Source organism: Molothrus aeneus, chromosome 13 (genome assembly GCF_037042795.1).
Source record: "Molothrus aeneus isolate 106 chromosome 13, BPBGC_Maene_1.0, whole genome shotgun sequence".
NCBI lineage: Eukaryota > Metazoa > Chordata > Aves > Passeriformes > Icteridae > Molothrus > Molothrus aeneus.
Genome location: NC_089658.1, coordinates 1,650,294 through 1,670,420, shown reverse-complemented (window position 1 = coordinate 1,670,420; position 20,127 = coordinate 1,650,294). Strand labels below are relative to the sequence as shown.

At 48.5% G+C, this 20,127-nt stretch overlaps 1 protein-coding gene across 1 annotated transcript in view; it reads left to right on the top strand.

Moving 5' to 3' along the window:
- The first annotated feature begins 1,277 nt into the window (after positions 1-1,277).
- The window catches only part of ALPK3 (alpha kinase 3), a 31,480-nt gene continuing 12,630 nt past the window's right edge, over positions 1,278-20,127 (top strand). Inside the window, exons 1-3 of the mRNA XM_066558865.1 lie at positions 1,278-1,420; positions 10,962-11,000; positions 14,217-14,338. Coding sequence (XP_066414962.1) covers positions 1,278-1,420; positions 10,962-11,000; positions 14,217-14,338 — 304 coding nt within the window. The remainder of the gene's footprint in view (positions 1,421-10,961; positions 11,001-14,216; positions 14,339-20,127) is intronic.

Below are 20,127 nucleotides of genomic sequence, written 5' to 3'. Positions count from 1 at the left end.
ATGGATCCATCACCTGCTGCTTGCTGCCACATCTGCTGCCTCTCCTGTCCCAGGAGGATCAGCTCTAATCATGCTGTATTTCCTGGAATGGAGCAATTTGCCATAATTTCTCTGCTGCTCCTGCTGCAATCACTGCTGTGCAGCCATGGGCAGGCAGCTAATCCACAGTGAATCTGCTCCATCCATCATTTCAGTGCTGGAGGGATGCAGTGCCATCAGGGACATGTCTGCAGCACATGATGCAACAACTTGACAAGCAAGAAAGGTAGTACAAGAAAATAAGTCCATTTTATTACTTATTATATTTTCATTTGGTATTAAATCACAGCTAGTAATTTTTTGTGACATGTATCCACCTTTTACAACTGTCCTTTGTGCTGTATTTTTTTACAGAGACTGAATAAATACCATCACAGAATTTCTCTTGGGCATTCTGGGATAAAAAACAGGCTGCCAAGTCATGAGATCCTGCTGTGAGGGTGTGACTGCCATGCCCATGCTGAGTGGTGCAGCCAGCCACGGTGGGAGCCTCGTGCCTGCAGGGAAGTGGAGGATGTTGGAGCTGATCCTGAGAGATCACGGAATAACCTCGAAGGGACCCACAAGGACCATCAAGTCCAACTTCTGGCCCTGCACAGGACACCCCAAGAACCCCACATTGTGCCTGAGAATGTTGTCCAAAAGCTCCTGGAGCTCTGGCAGCCTTGGGACCATGACCATTCCCTGGAGAGTGTGTTCAGTGCCAAATCATTCTCTGGGGGAAGAACCTTTTCCTGATATCCAGTGAAAACCTGACACAACTTCAATGCTGTACCATCAGGCTCTATCAGTGGTCACCAGAGAGATCTTTTAGGTGTGAGAAATCCCCTGTGATGGGGCAGTTATAATAAGGAAAAGTTCACTTCCAGCCATCCTCTGGGGAAGAACCTTTTCCTGATATCCAGTGAAAACCTGACACAACTTCAACGCTGATAGAACCACCGGGTTCTGTCAGTGGTGGTCACCAGAGAGATCTTTGAGGTGTGAGAAATCCTCCGTGGTGAGGCAGTTATTATAAGGAAGAGTTCACTTCTTCCTCAAAAGCTGGACTCGATGGCGAGAGGAGGAGGAGGAGGAGGAGGAGGAGGAGGAGGAGGCCGGGCAGCCGGCCCGGGGAGGCCGGGCAGCGGCCGCCGCGTCACGATTGACAGCGGCATGTGCGGAGGGTCTATAAACGGCGGCCGTGAGTGACAGGGAGGGCAGCGACGGCCGCGGGGCACGGCAGCCGCACTCCGGCCATGAGCTCGACCCGCAGGGCCCTGGCGGGCCTCTACGGGCGGGGAACGAGCCACATCGACGGGGCGGAGGAGGCCGAGAGCGCGGCCTGGGCCTCGCGGCCGGACCGACGGAGTTACCTGCTGGGCATCCGGCCCCAGAACAGGTGAGCGCCGGCCCGGGGGAAGGCGCTGCTGTGGGGGCTGTGCCCGAGCTGGCCGCTGCCCTGGGTGCGGGTGACGGCGAGCGCGGGGCTGGCGGAGGACGGAGCGGGCCGGGCCGGCCGGGCGTGCAGCGGGGAGGCCGGGCTGGCCCTCACCCGGGCAGCGAGGCCTCGCAGGGAGCCGGCTGGAAGTGGTGTGGACAACGGGCCTGGCCGTCCCCAGGGGAGAAAACCGAGCGATGGCTCGGGCTCTCAGAGGAGCTGCTGTAGCCCAGTCCCTCGCCTCCCCAAAGAGAGCTGGCGGTGTCGAAGCTATTGCCGGGCAGGGCCTGTGGTCATGGCGCATTGCATGTGGCTGAGCGGGTGTGTAAAGCGGTGGTGGAATCATAGAATAGAATCATGGAATGTCCTGTCCACAAGGATCATCGAGACCAGCTCCTGGCCGTGCACAGGACACCCCAAGAATCCCGTGCTGTGCCTGAGCTGGTTGTCCAAACACTCCTGGAGCTCTGGCAGCCTTGGGGCCATGACTGCTGCCCTGTGGAGCCTGTTCTGGTGACCCACCACCTTCTGAGTGAAGAACCCTTTCTGAATATCCAATAATCTAATCTATTTTATCCCCCCTTGTACAGCTTCATGCTGGCCCCTCAGGTCCTGTCTCTGGTCACCAGAGACCAGAGATTGATCGGTGCTGCCTCTCCTCTTCCCCTCATGAGAAAGCTGCAGACCCCAGTGAAGGCTCACTCCAAGCAGTTTTTATGAAATCCTGACAAGCACCAGTGTCTCCAGTTAAACTCAGGGAACAGCACTGACCTCCCTGCCTTCATTGTAGTGAAGTGCCTCGCCAGACAGAGCGAGGGGCCCGCTGGGTGCCTTATCTTATTGTCAAAAAGGCATTTCTGCACTGTAGATAGGGGCTGAACAGCAATGAGATCAGCATTCCTGGGTCAGGAATGGCCTCCAGCACAGAGTCTGGGGTAGGAATAAGGCTTTGTTCGCAGGGGGAAGGTATGATAAACATGCTGTCAGCTGAGCCTGACTGAGGTTAGCAAACACAGAATTACAGGGTGATATGCCAGCAGCGCCCAAGGTGTCGGTGATTGTGTGAGGCACTCAAAAAAGCCTTGAAATTGCTTTGAATTCGCTGGGAATGCTCTTCAGTCTATGAGCTCTCCAAATGAGTGTGCCTCTTCCCTGCTGATGGTTTATAAATAATCCATTTCCAGCGTGTCAAGCATTGATGCCTCAAGGAGTCAGACATTCATAAAAATAAATGCAGGACCAAAAGAGATAAAAAAGTGCTGCTTGGAAATCAGGTGTTAAAACTGGGGTAACGCCAAAGTGAAGTTGCCTAAATTCAGTTCCTCTATGAGGGTATCATGTCGTGCTGGGGTGTGAGCTAATCACAGATGGCTGCACACAGTGACACCTTCAGCACCACCAAATGTCCATAGAGGTTCCACAGCCTGTGGCCTCAGATCATACCAGGAACTGGAAATCTCTTAACTGAGCCCAGTGACTCCATTCTGCAGATTAGAAGCAGAGAGGGGTTTTAATAAGGAAGATGTTAAGGTGTTTGGGTTGCCTACAGCTTAACTTTTGTTTTCCTTGACTACTCTCAATTGCAGCTTTAATCAGTTTAACCATAAAGGAGAGTTCATCCATCCAGCAAGAAATACCTTCAGTGTTCCCAGCTGGAGTCCCAAAGTTTCCTCTGTTGGGGCAGGCAAGGAGCAGTGCAGCACCCATGCAGGCAGTGCTCCTGGTGTCTCCTGGCTGCACCAGCCCTTGAGGCTGTGCCTCAGGCATGGTAAATCCAGCCCATGGCTGCAGAGCTCTGAGCCCTGAAGCTTTTGAGCTTTTCAAGCTAATGCTGCACCCCAATTTCCATCTGTGGGAGCCCAGTGCTGGCAAAGGGACTCTGCTGCCCCAGTTAAATAAGCAGCACATTCAATTTCCACAAATTCTCCAATCATTTTTCCAACCACTTATGTACATGATCGTCAAAGCCTGTGGCAAGGCAATTTAATTTTGTCTCTTAAATCCACTGTCTGCCCCTTCTGTTGTAAGAAGCAGTGACTAAATAATGGCTAAATGGCAAAATTGACCTTTTCCTGAGTTCATGGCAACTTCTAGGTTCTCTAATGAGTTAGGGAGGAGGCATATAAAAGTCTGGTTCCCTGCAGAGCCCTACAAGTGCTGAGGACTTGAGCTGGGATTTTTGGAAACTGTTGCCTAAAATGCAGGGCAAGGGCTTGAATGAAGTGTGGCTTTTTATGTTGTAATTAAAAAGTGTATCATAACAATTCTGGGAAGCAAATGAGTGGAATGGTGTAGCAAGGAGACTTTCAGAGAGCAATTACGACTTTAATTAAATCCAGGAACATCTGGAAAGCTTACCTGGGAGAACTTGAAAAGCACGATGAGCAACGTGCAGAACAGCAGATAACACTGAGCAGCTCTCTAACACAAAATGGATTTGGATTTGCTGGGTTAGAAACTAACAAAGGCAATGAGACAAGTGATGCAGACACAGGATTGCTGTGGGAGGATACTGTAGTGGTTAGGAAACAGAAATGGATTTTCTGATCCAAAGAAAATGTGGGTTTTTTCAGGTTTCTCTGTTTCTGTCTTTATATGTATATATAGAGTATGTTTAACTAAAATATTTGCCTGTTCACCACTTTTTAAAGCAGTAGGAAGTGTAGTAATGTGGTAGAGCTGCACAAAGACCTGGAGAGATCTTTAAGAAAAGAAACTGAGGTTGGAAATTCCTGCTTCTGGGGTGACTTATGAATATGCTCTGCCCTGTGGATCCCAGCACAGGAATGGAGCTGTTGGAACGAGTCCAGAGGAGGCAGCAAGATTGTCAGAGGGATGGAGCACCTCTACTATGAGAAAATGCTGGAATTGTTCATCCTGGAGAAGCTTTTGGGTAACCTGATTGTGGCCTTCCAGTACCTGAAGGCAGCCTAAAAGAAGGATGGAGAGAGACTCTTTACAAGGGCCTGGAGTGACAGGACAGGGGGGAATGGCTTCAAACTGACAGAGGGCAAGGCTACTTGGGCTATTAGGATTCAATTCTTCCCTTGAGGATGGTGAGGCCCTGGCACAGGGTGCCCAGAGGGACTGTGGCTGCCCCATCCCTGGAGGTGTTTAGGGCCAGGTTGGACAGGGCTTGGAGCAACCTGGGATGGGTCACCTGCCCATGGCAGGTGGTGTAACAAGATGAGCTTTAAGATCCCATCCATCCCAAACCATTCTGTGATTCTATGTTGAGGGCAGTTTGGATGTCTTGCATGTCTCCCTAATCCTGTTGGAGGAAAGGGATATCATGTCAATTGAAGGATATGAATCAGGTAACCAGAACATGATTTTTCTGGGGTTTAACTTGTAGGATTTTCCAGAGGTGGTGCTAAGAAAGCCAGAAGAATAGAGGTGTTGAAAATGGCCATAGGTAGAACATCATCCTTTTATTAAACAGAGTATTCAGGGTATTTACTCTTTCCGCCCTTGGGAACTACTCTTTTGTAAGGATTTTCCATGTGAGCAAACAGGACAGTGTCTTTCCTTTGCTGGTCTTTTAACATACCTGATATTGGACAGTGTCAGGAGCAGCTTATGGCCACAGTGACTTGCCCTCTGCTCTGCTGCTGACAGGATTTTTTTTTTATCTTGGTGTTGTTTTTTTTTAAGAAACCTGTTATATCTCAAAGCAATTATTTCAAGCAAGTAATTATTTCACGAAGTGAGAGGAGGAGCTGTGAGTCCCATTCAGGGTCTACCTTAGCTTCATTCATGGGCCACAACCCTCAAGACATCTTTTTAGATGTCCTTTTTGTAAGAACTAGGAAGCCTGGAGAGTGTATTGTGCAGAGAGATGCAGTTTTATATAAAACCTTCATCTGAGTGCTAGGCAAACCTCTGCTGGAAGTGATCTGCCCCTCTTACCTAATGCAGCTGTCTGCTCCTCAGTCTCATTAGAGACTTGCTTCCTTGCTTGAATGTCTTTCTACTGTCATAGCTACATCATATACAGATATTTATAGAGTGTAGTGGCATTGCCTCTGAGCTTTTCTTGGATAACTCTGCTCGGGGTGGCACTTGAGCTCAGGAGAGGGCCTTGCCACCTGGCTCTTCTGGCTGCAAACCATTCCCAATCTTGTCCCTCTTGCTTTGCACACAATATCAAATGAAGGAGAAAGATCTGTTGCTATAGTAAAGTGTGCTGAGGAAACTGAGGAGCCCTTGGTTCCTGAAAAGCAGGTTTAGTTCAGTGGCGTTCCCTCTTTGGCATCTGGGTACCTGTAATGTCCAAGGGGACTTTGCTTCTGGCCAGGAGTGGTGCAACCCCCTGGTCAGATGCCAGCTGAGGCAGCTGAGAGCACTCAGTCAGTTTGATTTGTGGGATGGAAGTGTCTCAAACTCTGGAAGGAGGGACAGCCAGTTCCTACAGGAAAGGCAAAGTTTAGGGCGTCAATGAGTCATCTCCACACCCTGTGACCTGCAGGACAGAGGAGGCTGTTTCCCATTGCTGGAGGTGTCTGCTTTGACTGGGGCTCCTCAGCAGTTATGCACTCTGAATAACAATCCTCAACAATTCCAAAGGGAGATTTTCCAGCTCCCTTTCTGTAGCCTCCTGTCCATGTGTCCATATCCCCTAGGAAGCCAAGTGGAGCCAAGTGTGTAGGATGATGAAGCCATGCCCTTCAGGGTCACCATAAAGATACAGAGTATATCCATATGTGAGAACTGTGCTCTTCTCAGGAAACCTCCTGAAAGGGGATGTTTCCCAGGCCAGGGATACCATTGTGTGGAGGACAGAGTGTGGTCATCTCCAAACAAGGCACCTCTCATGCCACAGCAGAGGCAGTTCCCAGGAGATGGAATTAAAACCTGCTCTGCCCTTGCTCTCTTTGGACGAGGGGAGGAAGATCTTGAGTGACTGAGGTTGTTATCTCACATTCACAGCATCACCTGCTCCAAGAAGAAGAAGATGGAAGGGCATTACAGGCAATTTTATTTTCTTTTTTTTTCTTTTCTCTGCATAGTGAGCTGCCAGGAGGATGTCACCTTTCCTGGGCACCTCATTGTCCAATAGTTACATTGCTTTTTTTTTTTTTTTTTGGCCATTTCTCATCCCTTGGTGTGTTTCTAAGTTTAATTTGGGCCATAGAGGCAGCAACAATTCAGAGTTAAAATACACAAATCTGACCCATCTTCAGAGCATTACAGAGGCTGATACAGGAATGTGTAACTTAATTTATTGTTTTCCACCTTCTCTGTTAATGAAATCTAGCCTGAATTGTTACACATAAGTCTGTGTTCATCTCAGCAAAAAAGTAAATTACCTGCAGAAAAAATTGTCACATTTCTGCATCTCTGACATGGATTCGGTCTGTGACCTTGACAAGCAAAGACTCAATACATCTGTTTTCCAGTCTGTGGAATAACAGTGTGTCTTGTACAGCAACACAGCACCCAGAGCTGCTTTATCACAGGCCTGCTGATAGCTCCTGCCATGGTGTATGAACACCAGCAAGCTCATTCTGTGTGTGCAGGGAGTGCTTGATAAGGAGCAGGACACGTGGCAGGAAAGCAGCTGTGAGCACAGCCATGCCTACATGAAAGCCTCAGTATTTGCTTTTAAACCTTGAAAAGGGTTCACTGCTGACAGCTGAGTGGTTTGTATTTGTCTCAAGTAGTATTAACCTTGAAGACAGGCAAGTTCATAGGAAACCTTATACTTGGAAGTCTGCACGTGCAAAACATGCCCAATAATGTCAGGGATCAGGGAGCCAGTGAGGGCCAATGTCTGTAGGAAATTGCCAGTCCCTCTGTCCAGCTCCCAGGATGTACAGGCTGCTCCGTGGGCTTCCCAAGGAGCTTTGGTGCAATTGGTGCAATGCTGATTCCCTCAAAACGTAACTTGGACCTGTCAGCTTTGCTGTCATGGACATGTTCTGCTCTTTTTTTCCTTCACTGGACAGCTTGTGTGGGTCAATTTTCACACTGTGGGAGAGCACTGAAAAATATTGATCACTGCTGCAGCTCAAGCAGCTTGAGTCCAGGTGCTTGTCCATATGAGGATGGAGCCACTGTTAAGCCTATTTCAGGGTCTCTTGAGCTCTTGCTCACTTCCATGTGAGGAGTGCACTGGAAGGAGAGATTTCTTTACCTCAATGATAAGAAATACAGAAAGAGAGTAATTTCATGGATAATTGCATGAGAGGGTTAAAAAAAGGTGTCAGACTGAAAATCTATGTTTTTCAAGCAGTTAACTTTTTTGGTGCCAGTGGATGCCAGCCCAGACCATCAACTTGAGTGGTTAAAAAAAGTGAATGGTGTTGACAGTTCTGCCTCCCGCCCTTGTAAGACTGAAATGTGGCAAAAGCATGAAAAATGAGGAAGGCTGTCTTCACTTCCAAAGAAAATTAGGAGTAGTTGAAGGGCTAAAACCTTTAAGAGGATGATAAATGGCCAAAGGAGCTTGAAAGCATATGATAAAATGCAATTTAACAAAGAGCTGAGACTGGTAGAAGGGATGTGCTGGAGAGGTACAGTGCTGTTGTCCAACACAGTTGTGTATTTTCAGAACTAGCTTATAAAAAGCTGAGCTTCTCTTCATCAGTGGCAGGTGCCTGAGGAGGATCCATCCCACCAGTGCTGGACATGCCTGGAGCAGATGTTTTTGAAGTCCATTTCTCCAACAACAGAAGGAAGGGTTATACTGGAGGCCTTGATTCAGTGCTTTAGATGTGTTCCTCAGGACAACATAAGCATTTGCCTTTATGCAGAAAGTGCAATGGCCCCGAGCTTGCTCGAGGGAGGCACATCCACTGCTGTTGCTGCACTTCATTAGCAGAGCCCTGTGCTGTGTGTGCTCTAAGTCCTTGGGGAGCCCAGGGCATAGCCCAGTGCCACAGAGGATCAGAGCAAGCACACTGGGTATCTGCTGCCCTGCTCAGGAGCCCCACGTTTCCAGCAGGGTGGATTGGGTTCTGATGGAGCTGTGCTGTCACAGCTCTACATGGATATGCTGGAATGTAAGTGAAAGGAAGCACCAGCTGCCTGCAGGCAGGGCTCTGCTGGCTGCAGGATCCACAATTTGATTGTGCTCTCTGGGGCTTAAATCTGTAGTCTGAAAAGCAAATTCAGCATATTGAGGTTAAACTTCAATTAATACATGATGGCCTTTTTCTTCTGATAATATGGAGAGACCCTCAAGAGACCCTCAGTTCAGTGTTCAGCACTGTCTCAGGATGTGCACTGAATAAAGCCCATGTTGTCTTAATACTGGGGATTAAAAAAAAAAAGCACTGTCAGTGCTTACTGTTTGATCACATCCGTGAGCACAATGGGTTCATGGCACAAGCAGCCTTTGTTCTGACTCTTGCTATTTTCTTTATGTCCAAGCCCTGTTTGTCTTATGCAAGAAATCATGATTAAAACCACACTACTGCCTACACTAGCATTCTAGCTTGCAAGGATTTTGAGAACTTCCTTTCAAGAAGGTCTTTAGTATTCCTGGTGGGTAAAAAGATGTTTTTCCCTTGCAGTGGTAAGCAAAATGTTTTGAGACAAGTTAAACCAGTGAGTTGTGTTTGCAGACAGACAGAGGTGCCTAGGGGCAGCCCAGAGCACAGGGATACAGCTGGGATCCCACCCCTGGGATCACTTGGGGTGGTTGTGCTTGGGAGGAGTGTGGGAGGAGGAACCTGGATCCCCAGGAGGTCAGGAAGGGGTGAGAGCAGCACGAGGTGCAATTTGAGCTCCAGAAGCTCTGAGGGTGTCTGTAAGTGTTGAGGACAAGGTGAGGTGCTGGTCAGTAAGGCAGGTAATGCAGAGCTGTGCCTGGCAGCGTCACAAAGGGCATGGAGCTCACAGGGATGTTGCAAAGGGTGGAAGGATACAGCTCAAAGGACTCAGCTCCTGTGTCTGGCTTCTGCCATGGACCAGAACAGCACAGCAAGAGGGATCAGGTGAGTGAGTGATCCTCAGCCTGTTCCTGTGAGCACTTGATTTCCCCAGCCTGCACATCCTTTGGCTGCATCACCAGCACTTGGCACTGGGAGTGGACCAGGATTGTGTGGCTGGGGGTGGAGAGGGTGAAGCTGCTGCCAAAAGGCCAAGTGCCACCCATGTTTGTTGGGTTAAAGCTGCTCCTCAGCAACAGTCCAAAAATTCTGCTGTCTTTTCTCTCCTGAAGGAGAAGAGTCAGTGAGCCCTTCAGATTTTTCTTCTCAAAGGAAATATGCAATTATTTGTGTAAAGTGTCAGGACTTCAAGCTGAGCTACTTCTTTTCTCAGTGTTCAAATGGAGGTTCTGCCTCCACAAGGTGGAATGTACAGTTGGCAGGACCAGTTTTCAGAGTCTCTTTGTGGTCATTTTTAGGGCAAGACTTGGAGTCCTGCTGGTTTCCACGTGACTGGGACTCACACGTTTGGGCAGGAGACCTGAAGAGGTGCACCTGCAGGTGGCCCTCCATGTGGTTCTTTCTGCTATCTTCTGTAGCACCATCCTAGAGCACTGAACTTTGGTGGCTCACAGAGGCTGAGAAGGTTTGATCTCTCTGCACTTAGGGATGTGGCAGTCTGGCCTGGTACCTCCCAGAGGGGATGTCCATGCTGCAGTCATTTCCAAGGCTGTATGGTGAGGTTGTGGATAGGTGTAACATGTACCTCAGTGCAATTAAATCACTGAACTTACATGCTGCTGACTAGCTTGTCCCTGTTAGTTTTGGACTTTTGATTGCCATGTGGGTGGGTCAAGGCTTGAGGAACTGTTCCTGACTGCTGCAGGTCAACGCACAGAGGTTGTTTCTGCAGCCTGCAAGGGGCTGCTGCCACAGTCCAGCAAAGTGGCCCTTTGGCTAGGACATGAGTGCCTGAAGACACTCCTTTGGGAGAGCTGGTGACACTGGTAAGTAGCTCATCAAGATGTCTTGTGCAGGACCTGCGTGTTTGATTTTGTTCCCTGGATTGGTTAACGCTCCTACATCTTCCCACAAAGAAAGCAAAACCTGTAGATTCTTGTAAAGTCTACTTCTGTTCTTTTATTTTAATGTTTTGCCAGACCTTAGTGATTTGATTGGCAAGCTGGAAAGCAATGTGATCAGAGAGTTTGCAGCTTCTCCCAGGAGCTGTCCTTGGAAGCACAGAGGGCACCCAGCTCAGGCCAGCTGCTTGCCAGCACAGAATTGGGCTGGACATCTCCTGTGCTGGAGTTGCCTGCTTTGAGCACAGTGCTGCAGATGGTGCATGGAAGGCTCAAGGTGCTGCTTCTTGGAAACCTACTTGTATAAATGTCCTGACACTGATTCTCTGTGGTTAACGACCGTTTCATTTTTACAGCCTTTGATTTCAATTGACAATGTGGCTTGCTCATCCTGGCAGGCAGCCTAAGGCAGCTGTACCTTCTTTTAATAGGAACTCTGACCTCTGCAAAATGACTCATCATTAATATGTCTCTGTAACGGTTTGTTTATTTCAGCTCCTTTCCGTGCTTCTCTCTCTAATGGTTTTTATGCTGTTTTTTGCTTAGCTTATCAAGCAGCAGATTCTCTCCCTCCAGTTTAGGAAGGTAAAATTACGTTGCATTAAACTGCTCTGACCAAACACTTTTCTGAATCTGTCAGCACGTGATTAACCTGTAATGCTTTGGTACTAATTAATTAATCAGTCAAGAGCCCTAAAGTGATCTAACAGCCTCATTCTGCATGATTTGATCCCTAATATTTGCTTGAACTGCAGAAAGAAAAGTGAATGTTCATCACAATTCCTGTATTAAGGTGCAAGAAATGTTCCTCTTTCTTAGCCAAAGGATGGGTGTTCAGCTACTTCTTTATATTAAAGTGAGACTTCCATACAGAGACATTAAAAATTGGATCTGACTGCCCTGAGACATCCAGAGAAAAAATTTTCTTCCCCCTGCCATTGTTGTGAGGATCCTCATTCACTTGGACTTTGCCCCAAAAGGCACTTGTACAGCTGTACTTTGCCTTTGGCAAAAGAACACATTTGGAAATCAGTTGGCATTTCTGGTTTGCTGGAGTGGCAGGTAGAAGAATAACCGTGGAGGGAAAGGCCTCTCCAGAACACCTCTGTAGCTCTGGGATTTCTAACCAAAAAGTCAGAAAAAGAAAATCATAACAAGAGGAATACACTTCTCAAATCTCCTTTTCCAGCAGGCTTTTGTATGGAAATCCCTCTTTAATTGAAAAGGCTACTGAATTGCCAGGGGTCTCTTCTAGGCTCCAGGGCTTTTCTGCCCCAAAGATGCAGCTCCAGGAAGGCCCAAAGAAAAAGTGGCTAGTGCTTTGTGTCCAGTTCTTGGAATACCCTGAATTACTGGTTTAGAAAGCAGTTTGAATTGGACAAGCCTCCTTGCAGCTGGAGTGAGTCAGCTGAGAGCCCCACAGTGCCAGAGCCTTGAAATCCTGCTGTGACCAACACAATGGTTTCTTTGAAAGACTCAATAGACCTTCCAGGCCTCCTGCCAGGTGTCACTGGGCAAGTCCCTGATTCATCTGCTGGGCCTGTGGAGCTCCCAGCTTCCACCACAGCTGCTTTCCAAAGCCATTCAGTAGCCTTTGCTGTATGTATTTCACCTGGTTGTGGGATTTGCACTCAGTGGACCAGACTTATTCCTGGTGCTGCCTGCTGGTGGCATGGTGCTGGGATTAAACTGGGTTCCAAGAGCCACTCTGTGTGTGTGCATCACTTGATTATAAGATGCTGATCCTGTTGCCCTCCTGCTGGGGTATGAAGTGTTGGTTGATGCTTGGGAAATTCTTTTACGTGGCTCTGAAAGGCATTTACTGGTATGGGGAGGGGGATCTGTATTGAAGGGAGCATCAAAACCCTACCAGTAACTGCCTTGTACTGGATTGTCTGCCTTGTTCCCTGGAAATGGGTTTGTTTTTTTTTTTTTTTTTTTTTTTTTCTTCCTGGGATTGGAATTTGGGAAGGTTGCTCTGGTTTGAAACAGCTTTTGACTCCCACTGCCCATTCCTGGCCCCACAGCTGAGTGGAGAGTTGCTTACCAGGACCAGTGTCCTAGTAACCATTGATTTCCACAGAAAAGAGTCTGAGCTGTGGAATCTGGTATTTTTATCCCACCCCACACGTGTGTTTGGATACAGACCATGCTTAGAACCCTCATTCAGTAGATGAATCAGGTTTGCAACATCCCAGGCTTCCCCTGTCCTGACCCTCATCCAGCACAAGGTGCCTGGGAGCTGGGTGAGGTCCCTGTGGGTTGTTACTCAGGAGTTCATCTCCCTGCATCTCTTACAAACCCATTCTTGCACGAAGGCAGAGGGAAAATAATGACATTGCAGCCTCCAGGTAAGTTTTCAGGGTGGATAAAACAGGCAGTTGCTGTGGCTGTAGCTCTCCTGACACCTTGAGCAATGTGTGCTTAGTCCCTGTCAGTGCACCTGCCCCTGCTGGGTCATGCTAAACGTGGGGTTTTTTGATTTTTCCTGACTCAGTTTGCTTCCTTAGCAGGTAGAGCATTAGTGGCAGCAGCAGCAGCATCCTGCCTGCAAGCTGGGGCTGCTTGTGGGGCTGGGGTCCTCCTCATGGAACCCTCACCACAAACTCTGAGCCCTTCTGCTCATGGTGGAGCTGTGTCACGAGTGGTTTGGGCATTTGTTCCACCCCTTGCATGTTTCTGGAAGCTGATCACCTGTTTAAGGAATGTCTTTCACTGCTGAAAATTATATAAATAGAGCTGCCAGCTACCAGTTCTCTTGCAGTATTAGCTGTTTCTCCCAGCATCTTTGCACTTGAGACCTTGGGGGCCCCTCTTGTATTGTAAATATGTAGAGTTTTAATTGCAGAGGGAAAAATTAAATAAGAAGCTCTTCCCATCCAAGAGCCTCAGCATTATCTGAATGAAAACCCAATTTGAAATTAAATAATTTCAATAATTTCCCTTTAAATAAATAACTTCCCTTTATTTAAGAAAGCCCAGATTTTCTGGGACCTCTCTCAGTGGTGCTGCAGCAGGGTTGGATGAATATGGTGATTTATTGCACTCATTGAACAGTGCTGAAACACCTGGAGAATCCATGGTCTGCTCTTGAGCATTACAGATTGCACTGTTAGGATAGTTCTGGCTATTTGGGTGTCCCAGCATGAACTTTGAGGTCAGAGCCTGAACTCCTGGAGTAGGGAGTGTGAGTGCCTACCTGCAGCAGTAAGGGGTTAAACAGGGAGTTCCTTCCCAGCTAATTCCTGAGTTCAGAAAGCTGCTAGCCAGACTCAGAGCTTCCTCAGTGAGCAGTCCCACAGCTGGCAGCTTTTCTTCATTCTAAGAGGGCTGCTGTATTCAAATAGAGACATGTGCAATTCACACTTGGCCTGAAATGACACAAATTCTTCACAAATAAAAGAAAATCCCAGTGAACAGAACAACTCTTGAAACATTTATGGTTCAGAACTGGGAATTGACTTTGTTAGGAGGAGCTCTAAGCTTGCTGACTGATCAAAGAGATGTTCTGGTATAATCTAGAGCTAAAATGAGTGGGTCAACATTCATTGCCCCAATAGCCCTAAGAGCTAAGACAAAGGGAATGGCTCCCAAATGTCACTTTAAATTGACAGTCATCTTAGGAGGGAGAAATCAGTCCAATGCCCTGGCACTGGACTGGACTTGTGAGCAAGTGCAGGGATGATGGGAGGGAAGAGGGCATGGACAATGAGAACACAGGCTGCTGAGGTGAGACACAAGGTGGACCCTTTAATTTTTCTGGTGCTTTTATCTCTAAGAAATGCTTCTTGAATCTTCCAGGAGCACCTTCTGCGCAATCATTTCTCAGCTGACGGAGGAAACACAGCCACTATTTGAAACCACTATCAAATCCCGTGCTGTGTCCGAGGACTCTGATGCTAAATTCACGTGCATAGTGACAGGTAACAGTGTCTATTCAGTGAATAACCTGGTCCTGCCTCACCTGCTGGACTTGTGCCAGTTAAACTCTGCAGCAAGTGATAACAAGGATAACAGGCCCACCACAAGCAGAGGTTCAGCAATTGCATGGTGATTTTAGCTTCAATTTAAGGGAGGTGGGAAGCACCTGAGTGTGTAAAGAGGCAAAGGCATAAGCTAACATCTCAAACAAAGCAAATGAAAGACCAGAAAATGGGATATGCTGGTTACTGCTTGGACCAGCTACATGTTGTTGTCCTAATCTCTGCTTCTCTAATCCTGGCCTCCATAACTCAGGAATGTGCAGTTTTGAAGACTGAGGCTCTCCTGCTGGAGCCAATACTGCTGGCTGTAGGTGGTTAGAGCACAGCTACATTTGTATCTGTGATGAACTTCTGTGTCTGTCAACATCTGAAATAAAAGCTGGTCACTGCCCAATGAGCTAAAATCTCCCCTTGGGCAGGAAGGGGTTAAGTCAAGAAGAGGAGGAGGAGGAGGGAGAGGCTGAAAAAGAAGGCTGGTGCTAAGGCCTTGTGGTGTGGCAGCACATTGGTGTAGAGGCAAGGAGCTCCTTTGGTGATGAGATTTTGTTCTTTAAATATGGAGACTCTAAAACCTCTTCTCTCAGTGTACTTGTTAACAACTCCAAGTTCCGTCCTGACCTCACTAGTATTAATTACTGCAAGAGGTTACTCAGTGAGAGGCACTTACAAACAAGTTTGTATATTCTGGAAGGAGGAGAGTATATCTGGTGAGCCTCTTAGGCACAAGGACCAAAGCTTTCCTAAGGAAGTCTGGTTTGCTGTTAGAGACAGGCTGGAAATAAGGAAGCACAGTCTCAGTCCCTCTGAGAACAGCCAACTATGAATTCTTGGCTTTTCTCTCATGGATCCCCTTGTTCTGAAGGCTGACCTTCTGAACTTGCAGGGGTACAACTGATGTGTTGATTTTATTGATGCTTAACTTCAGCAGACCCCTTCTTGCTGCTTCTAGACCCAAAGAGGGCTGCTAGGAGATGCCTCCAAACCACTTTATTTGGGGAGTCATTAGAAGAGCTCTTTCCAATTCCAGTTTTCTGAAAGCAAAAGCTTGACATATTGTGCAGTACCAAGGAACATGCCATTCTGCAAGTGTCAGAGGTGAGAAAATGTTCAGTTGTGTTGGGAAATCCAGAGTAAAAGTCCTGGCTTATCTCACTGGCTTAAATCTCCACCAGCTGCACCTCTGAGGTTGATGGTTCCTTCTAACAAATTCCATCTCTTCCTGGTGTGTTGCACCAGGCAGAAAACTTGACCTGGTACTGGCCTCATTTCCTGCTCAAGTATAGGAAATTGTCAATGAGTCTCTTTCAGCATCTGTCACAATATTTTTGTGCTTGGTAAACTAGGTTGGGAGATGTCTCTATGCACTTAGAAATTTTCATGGAAACCATTTTAAAATCATCCTTGGACCACTTTTGCCAGATGGGCATCTCCTGTATGTGGTCCTGTGGAGTGCTTTAGGAGCTCAGGATCTCTTTGGGAGAGGGGGCAGGAGGTGTAGGGCATACCCTGGCTGCAGAGCCTGCCTGGTAGTTCAGGTATCTTGCCCTGCCGTGATGTTTGTGTTCAACTGGGAGGCGTTGCTGGGAGCAAGGAAATGGCACTGAGATCCCTGGCCAGTGACCAGAGTGGAACCAGTTCAGCCCCAGCTCTGTGGCTGGAGGCCAGGGACACTTTGATGGAGGCAAAGGGCAGACAGTCACCTGCTCCTGTTTTGACGGTCAAGCCACAAATATGGATGTGTGACCTACAATAGCATCTTACTTTTGGGTTTTGCCTCTTCTTGACCAATAATGAGAGTTACAGACTAGTCCAACATCTGGGAATACTTGGACTAGGACTTGCTGGGCATGTCCTAGGAACACAGAAGGATGCAAGTGTTTGAAGAACCAAACTCCAGAATGTGATGAGTGGTGCAGGCAGGAAAAAAGCAGGTCAGGCAGAGGCAGATTCCTGTGTGTGGAGGCACAAACTTTCCTTTCCTCCTGATGCCTAGTTCAGCCTGCTACTGGTGTCCCTGCTATGTCTGATTTGATTTTTTTGGGTCAGATCCTGCATCAGTTATGAGGTGTTTTCTTTTTTCAGACAAAATGAGTTTTGTCCTTTGTTCTCTAAGAGATATGAAAAAGGAAACAAGAACATTTCCATTTACTGTGCAGCTTCATCCCACATCTCTGTGCTTTCCTTGCTGGGTCTGTCTCTGGACTTCAGGGTCTCAAGGGTCATCACAGCTCATTTGCACTGGGTGGATATTGGGCTTCTCTCTTCAGAGTGGCCCTTCATGGAGGTGCTGCCACAAGGATTTTCCAGCTTTTTGTTTGTTTCTGTGCAGCATTGCCTGGGAAGGAGAGATGTTAGCTGATGAAATGGGGGAAGTTGGATGAAGGGGCCATGTCTCTGGCTGCTTGTTAGGGAATGAGTCCAGTCAGGACAGGTGATGGCTGGATCTAGCCAAGACCATTGTATGTCAGCACCAGCCCACTGTTGTACAGCTGCCTCTTCAGTGCCATTTCAGCCCTCCTCAGCCAGGTTCAGCCCCTCTGATCTGGCTTCACAAATCATTGTCTCAGGAGCTTGTTCCCATCACTGCCTCCATGGTTTTATTGCAGAGTACAGAGGGGAGAGGGCTCTGCCCATGGCTTGGGGAAGAGAGTTTGGGTAGGGTGAGTAGACAGTCACATGCTTATGGATGCAGTTTTTAATCAGGTTAAAGGAGTTCCACTTGCTGCATTTGTGGTGACCCTGAGGGAAGTGTTGGAAGGATGAGACTGAAGTGCTTGGATGCAGAATGTCAGGAGACATGCAGGGGCTCTGAGAGGGGTTTGGGGATGGGATAGTGAGAGCAGAGAGTAGGCTGCTGGGAGATGAGGAGGTTTGGCTTTGGGGCCAAGGACAAGGGAAGGATGGTGAATGAGCACTGCTCACAGTGGCATGGGGAGCTACTGCTCTTAGGATCTGTCCCTCCTGTCAGCATTGCTAGAAGCTTCCTTGTCCTTGTGTGCTGGAGGGGTTTAAATCCAGGAAGGGTAACATCTTACCAGGAATTGTATTCCCAAGACTTTTGAAGCCCCTGCTGTATGTAGCTTGTGTAGAGCAGAAACTGTGGATATTGTTAAATGGTTCTGAACTCTTAGCACCTTCCCAAGTTTCAGAAGACTAACTCCCCCTCCTTTCCTGCCCCCAAAAAAATTAAAAAAAAAAAAAAGAAAAAAGAAAGCAACTTGAAATAGAGGTTCTCTGGGTGATTTTGGATAGATATATTCAGAACTGTTTTGGATAGATATTTTAAGAACTGTTTTGGTTACAGTCACTAAGCTTTGAAGACTTCTCAGATTTCGACAGTTTTCAGAAAAAGAATGTTTGATCTAAACCTGGCAATCTCCATGAAAGAAACATCCTTGCTCTGAAAAGTCTCCAGGATGCTGTGGTGGCTGGAGCAGTGCTGCTGGCAGGCACACACACACACATGCTGAGGATGTGCAGCCTCTGGGTGGCTGCTCTACCCAGAGCTGCCCAGCCCCACTGTGTCTGCAGCTGCAGGGCTCTGCCTGGGGGCTGCAGGGGCAGGTCTGGGAAGGATGAGTGTGGATCTCTGAGTGTGTCAGGGTGTATCATGCTGGGCATCTGGTGCCTCCATCCATGGATGGAACCCTCATCCCACTGGGCAAGCTGTGGATGCTGTGCCTGCAGGGGATGCACCGTGCTGGGAATGATGCCTGACTCCTCCTCCCCTCCACCCTGGACTGGGGGAATTTATTCACTCAGCAGCCCAAAGATGGATGTCAGCAGCATCAGCAGCAGCTCCCCTCCCTGTGCCAGGGAGACTCAGCCCTGCCCAGGCATCTTTCCATCTTGGCTCTGGTTACAGCCCCTGGGAAGGGATGGATGATATTTGGACAGGCAGCTGGGGCCACTGGACCTGCGTGGGAGGTGGGAAGCCTTTCAGCATCCGCCTGCCTGCAGACTGCAGACCCAGCCAGAACTTGCCTGCAGCTCTCTTGGGCTGCAGGTGACACTGGTGACACTGTGCAGTGTGAGCTGGTCCTGGCACTGAGCTCTCGTGGCCATGGCTCCTCAGAGGGAGCAGGCAGCCTCAAGGACATGAGTGCTACAAGTCAAAGGGAGGTGAAGCTTAGCAGGAGGAAAAGCCTTTCCTCGACGGAAATGGCAGCTCTTTCCAATGGCAGCTCTTTCCAGCAGATGTCAGCTGGGAATGGAAGTCAGCTGTGGAGGCCACAGCAGGGGAGGGGACATCACAGAGCTTCTCAGAAACTATCAGCTGGCAGTTCCCAGAATGAAGGGCTGTGATTTCTGTTTCTTAGGGTGTCAGGAAAATCTACCTGCCAGCTCCCTGCCACATGAACTGTGGGGGCATTCTGAAGATCTTGCTTGCAGAGCAGCCCTTGGGGAGGGTTGGATTGCTCTGGGCACAGTATGAGCTTGTGTATGGAAATTGTTTTGGTCATCTCTGGAGCAGAAAGAATTCACCACAGGCTCATCCAGCCCAGGCTTCTGCTGCCAATATTAATTATTTTATGAAAAATATAAGCAGCAGTCAATCCCCGGTGATCCCATCACTGGAATGCTCTCATAGCTTTCTCCAGTTTTTGCAGTTCAGGGCTCATTTTCTTCAACCACAAGTACCTGAGGGCTTTGCATGTCTCTAGAAACTGGTTTGGGGGGTCAGGGCAGCAGCAAGGAACGGGCTGTGACAAGAGTGGGGCAGAGAGGGAGGACAGAGAGCCTTGCAGGAAGGGTGTTGGGAGAAAGTCATGGCTTGGCTTCCTGTAGAAGAGGAGAAATGAGGCACTACCCAACAGAAAGCCAAAGCTGCTGATGGCAGCAGTGGGAGGGGATTGAGGCAGCAAAGCATGTGAGAGATGTACAGACTGCAGGGAGGCTGGGGCAGTGCAGAGTAAGAGACCTTAGAGAAGAAGGAACAATAGGGTAAAATCCAGTCTGTGAGGTGTCTGGGCTATGGGGGTCAATGCTTCTCATAGAGGAGGACAGGAAAAAAAAGCTGCTGAGACTTCTCTTCCCAGCCCTGTCTGGTCCCAGTGGATACTGAGGAGCCACCACAGGCAAGGGGTGGGAACAGGGGAGCCAAAGCAGTGCAGGAGGAGATTGGGAGGAGATTTTTCTGGGCAAAGGCATATTGGATTGGCCAAAGCCTGGGTGAATTCCTGCTGATGAGTCTCTGCTTCTGGACTCTGTCCTGCACTAGGATCTTCATGAGAGCAGGAGCTCAGGCATTGCTATGGGCTGACAACATCTTTGGCTGGTGCAAGGAGGACAGTTGAGGTCCTGGTTAGCCTTGAAACCTATGGCTTGGTATCCAGAGAGCACCTTGTCCCTGCTTTCTCATTACTCCAGAGCCGTTGGGTTGGGGCCCTTTGGATATTCCTGGAAAGCCTTCATCAGCCCCATGCCTGGGATGTTCATGGGAGCTGACCCTTGCCACATTCTGGGGTGCTGTGGGTGATCCTTGGGGTCTGGTGGAGTTGAGGAGAGTGCTGGACTCCTTCCTTCGGCCCCATGGAAAGCCTGCAGGGACATTTGCAGCATATAAGCTCCTGAGCAATCCTATAGCCTTTACCCATGGCAGGATGTGATTATTGACACTCTCATCCCATGCCCTGAGGGTCAGCTTGGCTGGGTGATGAGCCCTGAGTGAAGTGCAGGAGCCCCTGCTGGCTGCTGGCTTGAGCAGTCTTTGCATGAAAACGGCAGTG